Below are 13,470 nucleotides of genomic sequence, written 5' to 3' on the forward strand. Positions count from 1 at the left end.
TGTTCAAAAAACATGCTAGGTAGTACCTAGCATGTACCTAGCATGTTTTTTGGGTATTTGCTAGGTACATGCTAGGTAGTACCTAACATGTACCTAGCATGTTTTTTGGAATGTCTTTTGGAAATTCTTTGGAATTCCAAAAAACATGCTAGGTACATGCTAGCATGTTTTTTGGGTATTTGCTAGGCACATGCTAGCATGTTTTTTGAACAGTTTGTAAACTTTAAATAAGTGCAATTTATAATGAGGGTTGAATCATTGTTGAGATAACAATGCTAATATGCCATTCGTCTCCAGCTTGTCCACAGGGGACTTTTGGGCACGCCTGTAACAGTCTGTGCCAATGTAAGAATGGAGGCACATGTGACTCCGTGACTGGGAAGTGTTCGTGCCCTGCCGGGGTTAAAGGTCTACTCTGCCAGGATGGTTTGTATATTTGTAGACAAAATTCACACACATCAGGCACAGAACACATAAGGATTTATAAATAAGAAACATTGTTTTTGCAGTTTTGTTGGACTTTGCTTGTCCTAAAATGTGCTCTGATATCATTCATGTTCACAGGATGTCCGAGGGGATATTTTGGAAGCCATTGCATGAGAAAGTGCAACTGTCCAAACAATGGCCACTGCCATCGTCTGCATGGAGCTTGTCTATGTTCCCCTGGATTATATGGTCGACGCTGCCATTTGCGTGAGTAACAGCTTGGTGTTAAAGCCATCATTCTGAATATGATTCATAAACAATGATTACAAATACTGTATGTTACATAAAATTAGGTACAATTAGGTACAAATAATGTACTTTTTCACTGCGATATCTTGTCTACATGTCATTATCAGTCATATTTAGTCGTTTCGAAGGCGGCAGCAGGCAAGAGGGCAACTCACGCGGGAGCCAATGGCCTTCTAGTTTGCCTTCAATAAGGTGAACAGCCAAAGCAAACTCCTCATTGTCCAACATACCATCTCCGTCAACATCTGCCAGCCTCCAGATATGTGCAAGCACTGAACTAGGCAGAAGTGTTTTGGTCATCCACTGTTTGGCTTTGGCACCGCTGAGTTTGCCCTCATTTGGGCTGAGGTTGTAGAAGATCTCGTCATACTTTGGCTTGTGTCTCTCCACGATCCACTCATTGAAGTCGCATTTGCTGTCGTCGTCATCCTTGGATTCTTTGAAGGGATGTCTCTTGTAGTGTTCGCCGCTGAACGTTTCCAGGAACTCGCCATCCAGCACCGCGGGGAGGGATTTCTTTATCAGTTCTTGTTGCTGAAGCATGGGCACCAGGTTTGCGATGTCATTGTTCAGGAGTTTGTCAAGGGAAGACATCAGACTTGGTTTTAGTTTCTTGAACTTTGAGAAATTCTGTCCCAGAAGTTGCTCCTGAAAGGAAAAAGTTGCAAATAATTATTTCAGGTTTATATTCGCTAAATCAATACAATAAAATAAATAATTTTATTGTTCCGGCAATCAGATCAGATGTATGAATGTAATATTCCATTCACAAATTGACTGCTTATACACCATATTTGTATTTAACTTAGCCGTTTTATCTACTTGACAATGCTGAATTTAAGCGAGGTACACCCTTGACCAGTCACCAGCCAATGGCAGGGCACATATATATACAAACAAACATGGAACGGCATGATTTATTAATTGATATATGTTTCAAAAATCGTGACTGAATGAAGCCGCAGAATTTGCAAAGTGATTGGAATCATACAGAAAATACTTTAGAAATTATTTGTATTTATTTATGTATATATATATATATATATATATATATATATATATATATATATATATATATATATATATATATATATATATATATATATATATATATATATATATATATATATATATATATAATATTTATTTTTGTATAAACTTCAACTATATTGACAGTTTAAAACGATTGGAATCATACAGAAAATACTTTAGAAATTATTTTTATTTATTCATGTGTATATATATATATTTACACATATATATATATATACATATATGTGTGTGTGTATATATAATATATTTATTTTTGTATAAACTTTAACTATATTGACAGTTACTATGGTACCCATTATGTCATTGTATGGTCATATCACCTCGTACTTCTGTACGAGGTGCATTATTAAAAAAAAACAAAAACTTAAAATTATTATGGAAAGCAGGAAGTGTTCAAATGAAATAAAACCATTACCATTACCAACTGGAATTTAGAAATACCGACCGATTTCCTGAGTTGATTGAAAAGTACTACAAGTTTGTAAACTTTAATAAGTACAATTTATAATGAGGGTTGAATAATTGTTAGTGCAGTTGTATTTGTTTGGAGCTTGGCCTTGGATCTCATCAGACTTTGCAGGCACCCAATTGTATGTGGACTTTATAGCTATACTCAAACTTTCAAGTCAGGAGCAAATATTCAATAATCCAAATTCATGTCATAGTTGCCTGGCTTTGTATCAGGTTTACGTGAAGGTCAGTACTATTTGTGAATGGTGAATTTTCTTCTGGATCATAGCCATTCCTGAAGTGGTTGCCCGGTTTAAGCTTTGCTAATTTGACCTGCATCTTGGTGCAGTCGGGGAAATCTCCCGCTGGAACTCGGTGTTGCTGCTGGATCTTGGTGAAAATGACAGGAAGCTGGTAGATCAGACTGTGCTTCTTGCTGTCTTTGCAAAAAAATGTTGGCATCTCTTGCTTCAAATAGCTAATAATGTGCGCATGGGCCTATAAGAAGGGGGGGGGAAAGGAAAAATGTAATAAAAGACTAAATGAGTGGGTATTAACAGCAGATGGTCCCACTCGGCTCTCTTACCCTCACAAGTCGGGCTCTCTTCACCAAGTCATTCAGTTTTCTCACAGCGGCGTTGTGCGGTAGGTTTCTTATGTCCGCCATGAGGTCCTCCTCCTCCAGTTCTATCAGTTCATAGTGGTCACACATTAGTCTCGGCTCCGACCAAAAGGATCCGATGTAAACTCTCAAAATCTCAGGAGTTCTAAACACTTTTCCCAATGACCACATGAGGGCGCCATATACTCTCATGAGCTGCTGCGAGTCCACCCTGTCGGCCTTGTTCAGAACCACTCGTAACTTGTCCTCGTAGCCAAAAAGAGCCCCGAAGGCCCGTGTGAGCTCATCTGAGAACTCGAGCTTGTGTGCGTCGAACAGCAGGATGATTCGATCCACACGCTCGGCAAACCAGCGCAGCACGGCTGGGAAGTCGTACCCTTGAAAGGAAGGAACACAGGGTTTTCATTAGCGCTGATGGTAATGAGGTCTGTGCCTCAAGAAACGAGCTAGAAGCATAGAACATATTCCAATGGCCATCTCTGCTTTTTAAACCATTTCAGTTACACCCACAGATAAATGTTCTTTCTGCTCATCTCCTTCCAACACTTCACATTGTTCTCATCTGTTGCGGTGAGGACTGAAATCAATTTAATTCAGCTTTGCATAATTCAAATTCTTATTTTTTTTCCATCTGTTTTTACTATACTTCTTGATATCAACAAGCTATCTGCAGTTGCTTCGGAAAAAGAAACCAAGAAAAAATGGTGTCTTAACTCACCCCTGCTTAGTTTTTTCCTCGCTGCAGTTAAAATCCCCGGCGTGTCGATAATGCTGATGCTCTCAAGGACCTGATTAGGCATCTGCACACACTGAAACCTGTAAATACATAATTATATGCGATACATTCACAATGAGAAATTGCCATTACCCAATGAAATAAATTAATCTGAGCCCACTTCATTTAAAAAACGAGTAACAACCTGTGAGAGTAACCCAACAGTGCTGAATAGCGTGTGTGATATGACGAGTTAAACTGAGTTAATCAGAGTAGTCATTCATCGCCATCCTCCCTCTCCTCCTCCAGGGAACTAGAACCACTAAAGTCGTCTTCTTCAGCAATCGCAATTGAACAACCTCATAATTCATTCATCACACGCGTTGTCGGCCTCTCTCACTCTCTCTGTCGTCTTGAGGCAAATTAGCCATTTAGCTTGAGCTTTCCTCTTCATCACACAATCATCACGATAATGGACGGTTGGCGGCCAGAATATTCACAAAACACAAGCTGTCGTAATTCAACGCTACGGAAAATGTGAAATTAGCTTTCATTTTACTCGTTCACGTCCCTTCTTCTTGGGGAATGTAAATTTTAGCCATAAGTGAACCGCAAAACTGTACAAGCCATAAGGTTCAGAATAAAGTTGCTCCATGTACACCGAAAATAGTCCTCCATCATATTCATTCAATCATTCATTCAGCTCACCATAAAAATATTTTTTTTGCATTTCACTTGTTGCTGACTCTGACGCTACTAAAAACGGCAGCAACAAGCACTTTTTACATTTTTCATGATGAGCGCCTCACCTGACCATAGATTCATAGATGCAGTAATACTCTCTAGGGACTATGAACAGTATAGAGGAGGACTGTTGGGTTAGATGTTAGTACTGTGATTTCCCAAAGTCAGTATTTGTATGCCCCTTCACTATGACTGGTGATGTGGGTCTGTGCGGCGTGCAACACAATGTATACTCCTGTCGAATAATTACAATCAGTATTATTCCAGCATCATTATATGTAGGATTTTCTGCAGTATAAATGCTTCAACTTCCTAGACCCAGAATTAAGTCATCCATTCATTCATTTCTGGGAGCCTATCCCAGTTGACTTCGGGCGAGAGGCGGGGTACACCCTGGACTGGTCGCCAGCCAATCACAGGGCACATATAGACAAACAACCATTCACACTCACATTCCATACCTATGGACAATTTGGAGTCGCCAATTAACCTTTACAATGAACCAAAGTTAACTTGAGTTTGATTTGCATAATTGTGTTACACAGCGTTACACAAAAACATAACAATGAATCGAGAAGAAACGAGCAAATAGCCTGCAGAAGAAGACGTTTTTTTGACATCCATCCATTTTCTATGCCGCTTATCCTCACTTGGGTATGCTGGAGCCTATCCCAGCTGTCTTCGGGGGAGAGACGAGGTACACCCTGGACTGGTGGCTAGCCAATCACAGGGCACATATAGACAAACAACCATTCACACTCACATTCATACCTATGGACAATTTGGAGCCGCTAATTAACTTTTAAAATTAACCAAAATTAACTTTGCATAATTGTGTTGGCAACATTTTTATGTCGGATGTCCTTCCTGACACAATAGGGAAGCAGAACTGGAGATAAGGATGCTGAGGTTCTCATTGGGAGTGACCAGGATGGATAGGATCAGGAAGGAGAGATGGACAATTTGAATTCCGCTAATTAACCTAGCATGGTTTTGGAATGTGGGAGGAAACCGGAGTACCGGGAGAAAACCCACGCATACACGGGGAGAACATGCAAACTCCGAGCGTGAAATCGAACTCGGGTTTCTTAGCTGCGAGGCCTGCGTGCTAACCACTTAAAAAAAGATTTCCCCCAAATCACCTGTTTAAAAAAGTGTTTCCAAAAGGGTCAAGGTTCCGAAATGGCTTTTTGGGATCCATAGTGAGGGCATTCCCCGGTATGACGCCCTCCGCTGCTCCGTACATGAGGGCTGTGAAGCAATCAGTGGTTGGTTCTGGTCCAACTCTGCTACCAAGAAAGTCTTGTTCAATCAGATACCTGAAAGCAGAAGATGACAAAGTACTTTGTTTTCCGTACAGTCAACAAAATACAAATGGAATCCGAACTCTTACCTGATAAAAGTAGTTTTTCCTGTTGAGTACTGACCCATAACCAGCACCATCGGCTTGTTGTCAAAGTCTGCATCCTCGTAGCTCGGAGAGTGGAACTGGTGGAAGGAATAGTACTTCTCTATCGGCAGCAGTCTTTTATAGTAAAGATTCCTCAGCTCCTCCGTCACCATAGTGACATCCCCCAGTGCTTTAGGGTCGCCTCGAAGTCTCCGGATGGACATCATGACCACGTTTTGCTGCTGTGATAAGTTCAAGCGTCTCACTCTGCAAGCGGCAAAAACTAAATGATAGAAGAATGCTCTCAAGAAATATTGTCAGATTCTCACAGCTGCCTTGCTCCATCCTGCTGCGGGACGTGTGGAGGGTTGAGAGGGCGTAACCAGAGACCGCAGCTGCACCTCACACAAAGCCACTGTCAAGTAGGACAAGGGTGGAGTGGATTTTTTAGCTGCTGCATGGGGACAATCTTGGCAGATTACATATCCATTAAGCATTCTTTTACAATGGTTGCAGATGTGTCCTCGCTCACATTCGTACTTTATTTTCAATACATTAGCTAATAGCTAAGCTGCTGGTGTCGGTATTTGGGTGGTGCCATTTTCTCCTGAAGTTGTGATGAAGTCATTTGAAAAAGAGCACAAAAATGTGTCCAGATGCTGCACATATGCAGTTATTCACATTCCCACCCTTTTGTGCCAAATTCTGTACATTATGAGAAACATTTCAAATACTTCAAACTTTACAATTAACCAAAATTAACTTGAGTTTGATTTGCATAATTGTGTCGGATGTCCTTCCTGACACAATAGGAAGCAGAACTGGAGATAAGGATGCTGAGGTTCTCATTGGGAGTGACCAGGATGGATAGGATCAGGAAGGAGTACATCAGAGGGATATTACATGTTAGAGGAGATGGACAATTTGGAGTTGCCAATTAACCTAGCATATTTTTGGAATGTGGGAGGAAACCGGAGTACCCGGAGAAAACCCACGCACGCACAGGAAGAACATGGAAACTCCACACAGAGATGGCCGAGGACGGAATCGAACTCGGGTCTCCAAGCTGTGAGGCCTGCTTGCTAACAACCTTCCTGACACAATAGGGATGCAGATGAGGTTCTCATTGGGAGTGACCAGGATGGATAGGATCAGGAAGGAGTACATCATAGGGACATTACATGTTAGAGGCCTTGGAGATAAAGTCAGAGAGGCCAGACTGAGATGAACAATTTGGAGTCGCCAATTAACCTAGCATGTTTTTGGAATGTGGGAGGAAACCGGAGTACCCGGAGAAAACCCACACATGCACGGGAAGAACATGCAAACTCCACACAGAGATGGCCGAGGATGGAATCGAACTCGGGTCTCCTAGCTGTGAGGCCTGCTTGCTAACAACCTTCCTGACACAGTACAACTAACGACCTTCCTGACACAATAGGGATGCAGATGAGGTTCTCATTGGGAGTGACCAGGATGGATAGGATCAGGAAGGAGTGCATCAAAGGGACATTACATGTTAGAGGCCTTGAAGATAAAGTCAGAGAGGCCAGACTGAGATGGACAATTTGGAGTCGCCAATTTACCTAGAATGTTTTTGGAATGTGGGAGGAAACCGGAGTACCCGGAGAAAACCCACGCATGCACGGGAATAACATGCAAACTCCACACAGAGATGGCCGAGGACGGAATCGAACTCGAGTCTCCTAGCTGTGAGGCCTGCTTGCTAACAACCTTCCTGACACAATACAACTAACGACCTTCCTGACACAATAGGGATGCAGATGAGGTTCTTATTGGGAGTGACCAGGATGGATAGGATCAGGAAGGAGTACATCAGAGGGACATTATTAGAGGTCTTGGAGATAAAGTCAGAGAGGCCAGACTGAGATGGACAATTTGGAGTCGCCAATTAGCCTGGAATGTTTTTGGAATGTGGGAGGAAACCGGAGTACCCGGAGAAAACCCACGCATGCACGGGGAGAACATGCAAACTCCACACAGAGATGGCCAAGGATGGAATCAAACTCGGGTCTCCTAGCTGTGAGGCCTGCTTGCTAACAACCTTCCTGACACAGTAGGGATGCAGATGAGTTTCTCATTGGGAGCGACCAGGATGGATAGGATCAGGAAGGAGTACATCAGAGGGACATTACATGAGAGGCCAGACTGAGATGGACAATTTGGAGTCGCCAAATTAACCTAGCATGTTTTTGCTAACTAAATTATTGATACTTCAAACTAAACCATTTTGTTTTGTGTTTTCCAACTGTGCTTCCGCCCCTCAGCTTGCCCCAAGTGGACGCATGGCCCGAGCTGTTCGAAAGAATGTGACTGTGTTCAGGAACATTCCACTGGCTGCGACCCCGAGATGGGGAGCTGTATCTGTAAGCCTGCATACCACGGCCCGCAATGTGAGAAAGGTATAATCCCTTAATGTGTTTATTTTGTTAAACCACAGCAGCAATATTTTCATTATTACTGTTATTACTCCGCTATGTTTATACAGTATCTGCATGCTTATGTGTTCTAATGCAGAATGTGAGCACGGATTCTTTGGCGCTGGCTGCAAGCGGTCATGTGACTGCCCAAGTGGAGGGTCATGTGACCCCACGACAGGCGAATGCAGCATGAAATGTCCCGCCGGCCTTCATGGAGAGAAATGTCATCTGGGTGAGATAAACCTTACTTGCTTCATTCACTTAATGGCGCCCTCGTGTGGTTATAATTGATATTACCACAATACTGTACTTGAGAAGCGTGTGAACATGCACACTGTACTCAAGCATGTGTCCACAAGCATACTTAACACTTGAGTAAATATGTGTCTATGAAGTATTAAGTAAACTATAAAGTCATTCAGCAGGTTATATTCCCTGGAAAACGTTTTGTTCCGGGGAATCTGTATTTTTTGTGTGAAATACAAAAGGTTTTTCACTTTGATTCATGTGACCAAGACAGGCGTTCTTTGCAATAATGTGTTCAAACAATTGTGTAAATCTTGGTCCATACCAATGAGCCATGGCTGTTTATTCTGCTGGTTTATGGAAAGTTCATCTCTCTCTGTTTTCATCATATATTCTGCAGCCTCAATGTAAGATTATTATATAAGATTAACGAACAGTGATACACATACATATAAGTCTTGCAAACAGGACCACCTCTGGGCTCCAGGCGGGGTACACCCTGGACCGGTGGCCAGCCAATCACAGGGCACATATAGACAAACAACCATTCACACTCACATTCATACCTATGGACAATTTGGAGTCGCTAATTAACTTTTAAAATTAACCAAAATTAATTTGAGTTTGATTTGCATAATTGTGTTGGCAACATTTTTATGTCGGATGTCCTTCCTGCCACAATAGGAAGCAGAACTGGAGGTAGCAGAGATAAGGATGCTGAGGTTCTCATTGGGAGTGACCAGGATGGATAGGATCAGGAAGGAGTACATCAAAGGGATATTACAGTCGCTAATTAACCTAGCATGTTTTTGGAATGTGGGAGGAAACCGGAGTACCCGGAGAACAAACAAAATGCAGACTCCACACAAAAATTCTCAAGCGGGGATTCGAACTCAGATCTTTCTGATATCCTGACTGTGTGCATTTAAAAGCTGTGCTTCTTAATTCATTTATTCATTCATTCATTTTCTACCGCTTATCCTCATGAGCGAGACAGGCGTGCTGGAGCCTATCCCAGCTGTCTTCAGGCGAGAGGCGGAGTACACCCTGGACTGGTGGCCAGCCAATCACGGGTCACATATAGACAAACAACCATTCACACTCACATTCATACCTATGGACAATTTGGAGTCGCTAATTAACCTAGCATGTTTTTGGAATGTGGGAGGAAACCGGAGTACCTGGAGAAAACCCACGCATGCACGGGGAGAACATGCAAACTCCACATAGAGATGGCCGAGGGTGGAATTGAACTCCGGTTGGAGCATGTTCTCCCCATGATTCTCTATAATAACTTCCACAAAATCCATTACTTTTTTGAACACATTGCTTCTATTGACAGTGTGTGAGTCTGGTTCATGGGGTCCAGGATGCATCAGTAAATGCCGGTGCCAAGACAACTCTGCAGGCTGTGACCCTGTGACGGGTCGGTGCGTGTGTGAGGCCGGCTACACTGGAGATACATGTGAAGAAAGTAAGTGCATTAAAAGCTGTCATACAGTTTGAGCACACAATGCTTTGCTAATGCTGCCCTCGTGTGGCTGTTTAGCGTCATAACAGTCCGGCCGTTTGTTAGTTAAGCGACCATTAGTCGACAATAATTTATAAAAACGTAATAATACAGGTTAAATATACAACACATATGAACCATCCATTCATTTTCTACCGCTTATCCTCACAAAGGGGTGATGGAACCTATCCCAGCCAATCAAAGGCTATTAGTACTCAGTGAAAGTAAAAATAAAAAATTACAATTACAATTACAATTACAATTACAAATTACAAGTACAAGTTTTAGCATTAAAATATAAGTCTTAGTATTAATGTATTTAGTCTATACTTCAGTATAAGCCAAGTATACTTCACTGTACTATTTTTAAGTATATGAAGTATAGTTTATAAAAAGTAAACTTCAATTATACTGTCTCAGTTTTTGTATAAATTACGTTTAGTCATAGTACACTTGAATAATGATATTTTGTCAAGAGCATGATCATGATTTTTTTCATTTATTGTTGAGATTTTGCATGTTTGTTAGTTAGTTAAGTTTACGTTTCGTTTCGTAAAAGTTTTCGTTTTTCACCATTTGGTCCTGGTTGATAACCCCGGTCAAAAGTAACTTCTCTAACATTTAATTTGTTTTGGACGCGTTTGTCTTTAATGGAGAGGGGCGCCATATTAAATATTGCCTAGAGCAGGGGTCTCAAACACGCGTCCCGCGGGCCAAATGTGGCCCGCAGGACACTAGTTTGAGGCCCCCGCCTTGATATGAAAGTTTAATGTTAGTGTGGCCCGCGCAAGTTTGATATGGATGCTGTATGGTATCATGTACCCAGAAAAAATGATTACGTTTGATTAATGTTCATGTTAAAGGTTAAATAACTGTTAATAGTTATCCTCCCTATCCGTGTGGAAGTGGTAAGTTTTTGGCTATTTAAGTTGAAAGGAAATAACTTGAAGGCTACCGTTTAGGTCGCTAGCTCTCTAGTTTGCGAGTTAGCATGTGTCTCAAGACCCTGCAGTTGCGCAATATGTTGTAAATAAAAAGAATATAAATGTGACTATAGTCGTGTTTTGTCATGTCTACAGGGCTCTAATAATGCTTTGTTCATTTTAATCTGAAAAAAATAATTTGTCTACCCACCAACTATATGTGGTTTCTTAAGTTTTTATTATTTGTTGTTTTATTATTATTATTTTATTTATTTATTTATTACTGATTGGTTGATTTTCTTTATTCTTGATTTGTTTATTTATTTTTCATCTTATTTTGTGTAGAAAATAAAAATTCTGATATTTGAGAACAGTGGAATGTTTTGTCAGAGCTTTTATTGTAGAAAATTTGAACCAAAGCGAAGTTTTTACATTTTTTTTTGTTTTTAATAAATGCGTTTTTTTTTTTTTTTTTTTTTGGAAAACCTGATGCGGCCCAGTCTCACCCAGACCCGAGCTCCAGTGGCCCCCAAGTAAATTGAGTTTGAGACCCCTGGCCTGGAGTGTAGTGTATTATAATGTAATAATTTTCTATTCCATTAGAGGGCAGTGCAGATTAATTCTTCTCGTGTGCTCAACTTGACTCAAACGGAATAGATAAAGCATCGACTTCTGACGTTACGTCAAAGGTAAAACCATTCCAAGACTCCACAAATCCCATAAAGTAATACTTATTGGATTATAAAAATTGTACCGTTTTTTTAATCATTCATTTGACGAGCAAACTGAACGGGAAGCTACACCATCCTTTAACAAGCTCATACTTTTACCGGAATGATGATCTTATAATGTGACCTCATGTTATAACAAGTTGTATGATTTACTGTAATTGTACCAGAGACCCAGAACCTTCACAGCACCTCCGCAGTCCATGTTTATCCATAAATCAGGACCATGCCCAAGTAGAACAGAGCCTCTTGTCCTTATAGTCATAACAATGGAATGGTTCAAGCTCAGACGTCACTCTGATCACACCTCAATGTAGAAATAGAGCTATCAGTCTGTCCGAATTCTCCTTTCTGGAGGCCCAACTGTCTCAAAAGTTGAGGTGTTCAGTTTCTCCGCTTGCCTGATGGGCCTCAGCCTTCAGTGGAAATCAGGAAAATGCCTGTGTTGTGAGACAGACCAGATCTTTTCAAGTATTTTGTTTTCTAGAATCAAAATGGAATGATAGGAGTTTCCTTTTTTGGGCTATTTAAGTCCGCACATGTGCTTCAATGATAGGATACATTGGCAAAGACTATATGAGTCAGAAAGTATGTTACTTTAACAAAAAACATTGTTTATTTATACTGGGACTGCTTAATATTTCAGTCATCTTTGTCAGAAATTGAGACTTATTGCAAATTTTATGATTAAATGTCTTACTTTTTTTTACTTCTATCGGTTCTAAAACCGTAGCCTGCTCTTCCCAGCTGTGTGGTCCAACTTTATGGGCTGACAGCACTCTTTCTTACACAAGCAGGGATCTGGAAATAATCCTCTTGTCTTAAAGAGCTCATTTAGCCCAGCGATGGAGTCTTTCGGCGATGACAGTGTGTGTGGTAGTTGAGGTCCCGATCCGCCGTGCCTACCTATAAACTTACGCAGGGAGGAAGTGGGACGATTTGAAACTTACCAACCCCGGCACACTCTTCACAGGCTTCTGTGGTTAATATGAAAATCATTTGCCCCCCCCCTGCTGACATAAATAAACTTGACCGCATTCATACATTACATACATGAGCAGCCCTTATAGATGTGAGTCACCTCAGAGTATCTCTTGTAGTTTCAGCATGTTGAGGTGATTAAAAAAAAACATTAAAGGGGATCTTTAGCATCAAACGCTATATTGAAGTTTATTTGAAGTATTGCTTTGCTTTGTGGAGGTGTGCAAATACAGTCACGGTTAATTGGTTCCAGACCCGACCGTGATAAGTGAATTTTTTTATTTACACAAAAACATAACAATGAATCAAGAACAAACGAGAAGACGTTTCGACATCCATCCATTTTCTATGCCGCTTATCCTCACTTGGGTATGCTGGAGCCTATCCCAGCTGTCTTTGGCCGATAGACAAGGTACACCCTGGACTGGTGGCCAGCCAATCACAGGGCACATATAGACAAACAACCATTCACACTCACATTCATACCTATGCACAATTTGGAGCCGCCAATTAACTTTTAAAATTAACCAAAATTAACTTTGCATAATTGTGTTGGCAACATTTTTATGTTGGATGTCCTTCCTGACACAATATGAAGCAAAATTGGAGATAAGGATGCTGAGGTTCTCATTGGGAGTGACCAGGATGGATAGGATCAGGAAGGAGTACATCAGAGGGACATTACATGTTAGAGGCCTTGGAGATAAAGTCGATGGAATCGAACTCGGGTCTCTTAGCTGTGAGACCTGCTTGCTAACAACCTTCCTGAAACAATAGGGATGCAGAACTGGAGGTAGCAGAGATGAGGGTGCTGAGGTTCTTATTGGGAGTGACCAGGATGGATAGGATCAGGAAGTACAGGAGTACATCAGAGGGACATTACATGTTGGAGGCCTTGGAGATAAAGTCAGAGAGGCCAGACTGAGATGGAC

At 41.2% G+C, this 13,470-nt stretch overlaps 2 protein-coding genes across 4 annotated transcripts in view; one reads left to right on the forward strand and one right to left on the reverse strand.

Annotated features, from left to right (window-relative positions):
* The window catches only part of megf6 (multiple EGF like domains 6), a 54,252-nt gene that overhangs the window by 21,124 nt on the left and 19,658 nt on the right, over positions 1-13,470 (forward strand). For all 3 annotated transcript variants that reach the window (XM_058079847.1, XM_058079849.1, XM_058079848.1), the window contains exons 15-19: positions 298-426; positions 565-693; positions 7,998-8,132; positions 8,248-8,382; positions 9,739-9,870. In XM_058079847.1, the coding sequence (XP_057935830.1) occupies positions 298-426; positions 565-693; positions 7,998-8,132; positions 8,248-8,382; positions 9,739-9,870 (660 nt within the window). The remainder of the gene's footprint in view (positions 1-297; positions 427-564; positions 694-7,997; positions 8,133-8,247; positions 8,383-9,738; positions 9,871-13,470) is intronic.
* On the reverse strand, positions 826-5,933 carry LOC131134327 (EH domain-containing protein 2-like). Its single transcript, XM_058079472.1, has 6 exons — positions 5,713-5,933; positions 5,462-5,638; positions 3,579-3,676; positions 2,825-3,237; positions 2,572-2,736; positions 826-1,383 (listed from the first exon to the last, which is right to left on the reverse strand). Exons 1-6 carry the CDS (start codon positions 5,931-5,933, stop codon positions 826-828), a joined length of 1,632 nt encoding a protein of 543 aa, XP_057935455.1.

This window comes from Doryrhamphus excisus, chromosome 8, assembly GCF_030265055.1.
Source record: "Doryrhamphus excisus isolate RoL2022-K1 chromosome 8, RoL_Dexc_1.0, whole genome shotgun sequence".
Classification (NCBI taxonomy): Eukaryota; Metazoa; Chordata; class Actinopteri; order Syngnathiformes; family Syngnathidae; genus Doryrhamphus; species Doryrhamphus excisus.

What these genes read in the sequence shown, in the direction of transcription:
- LOC131134327 (XM_058079472.1), bottom strand. Translation starts at nt 5,933, where the DNA reads ATGTCCATCCGGAGACTTCGAGGCGACCCTAAAGCACTGGGGGATGTC. An exon ending in GGAAAAACTACTTTTATCAG is followed by an intron (nt 5,639 to 5,712) that starts GTAAGAGTTCGG and finishes TTCTGCTTTCAG; the next exon opens with GTATCTGATTGAACAAGACT. An exon ending in AGAGAGCCCGACTTGTGAGG is followed by an intron (nt 2,737 to 2,824) that starts GTAAGAGAGCCG and finishes CCCTTCTTATAG; the next exon opens with GCCCATGCGCACATTATTAG.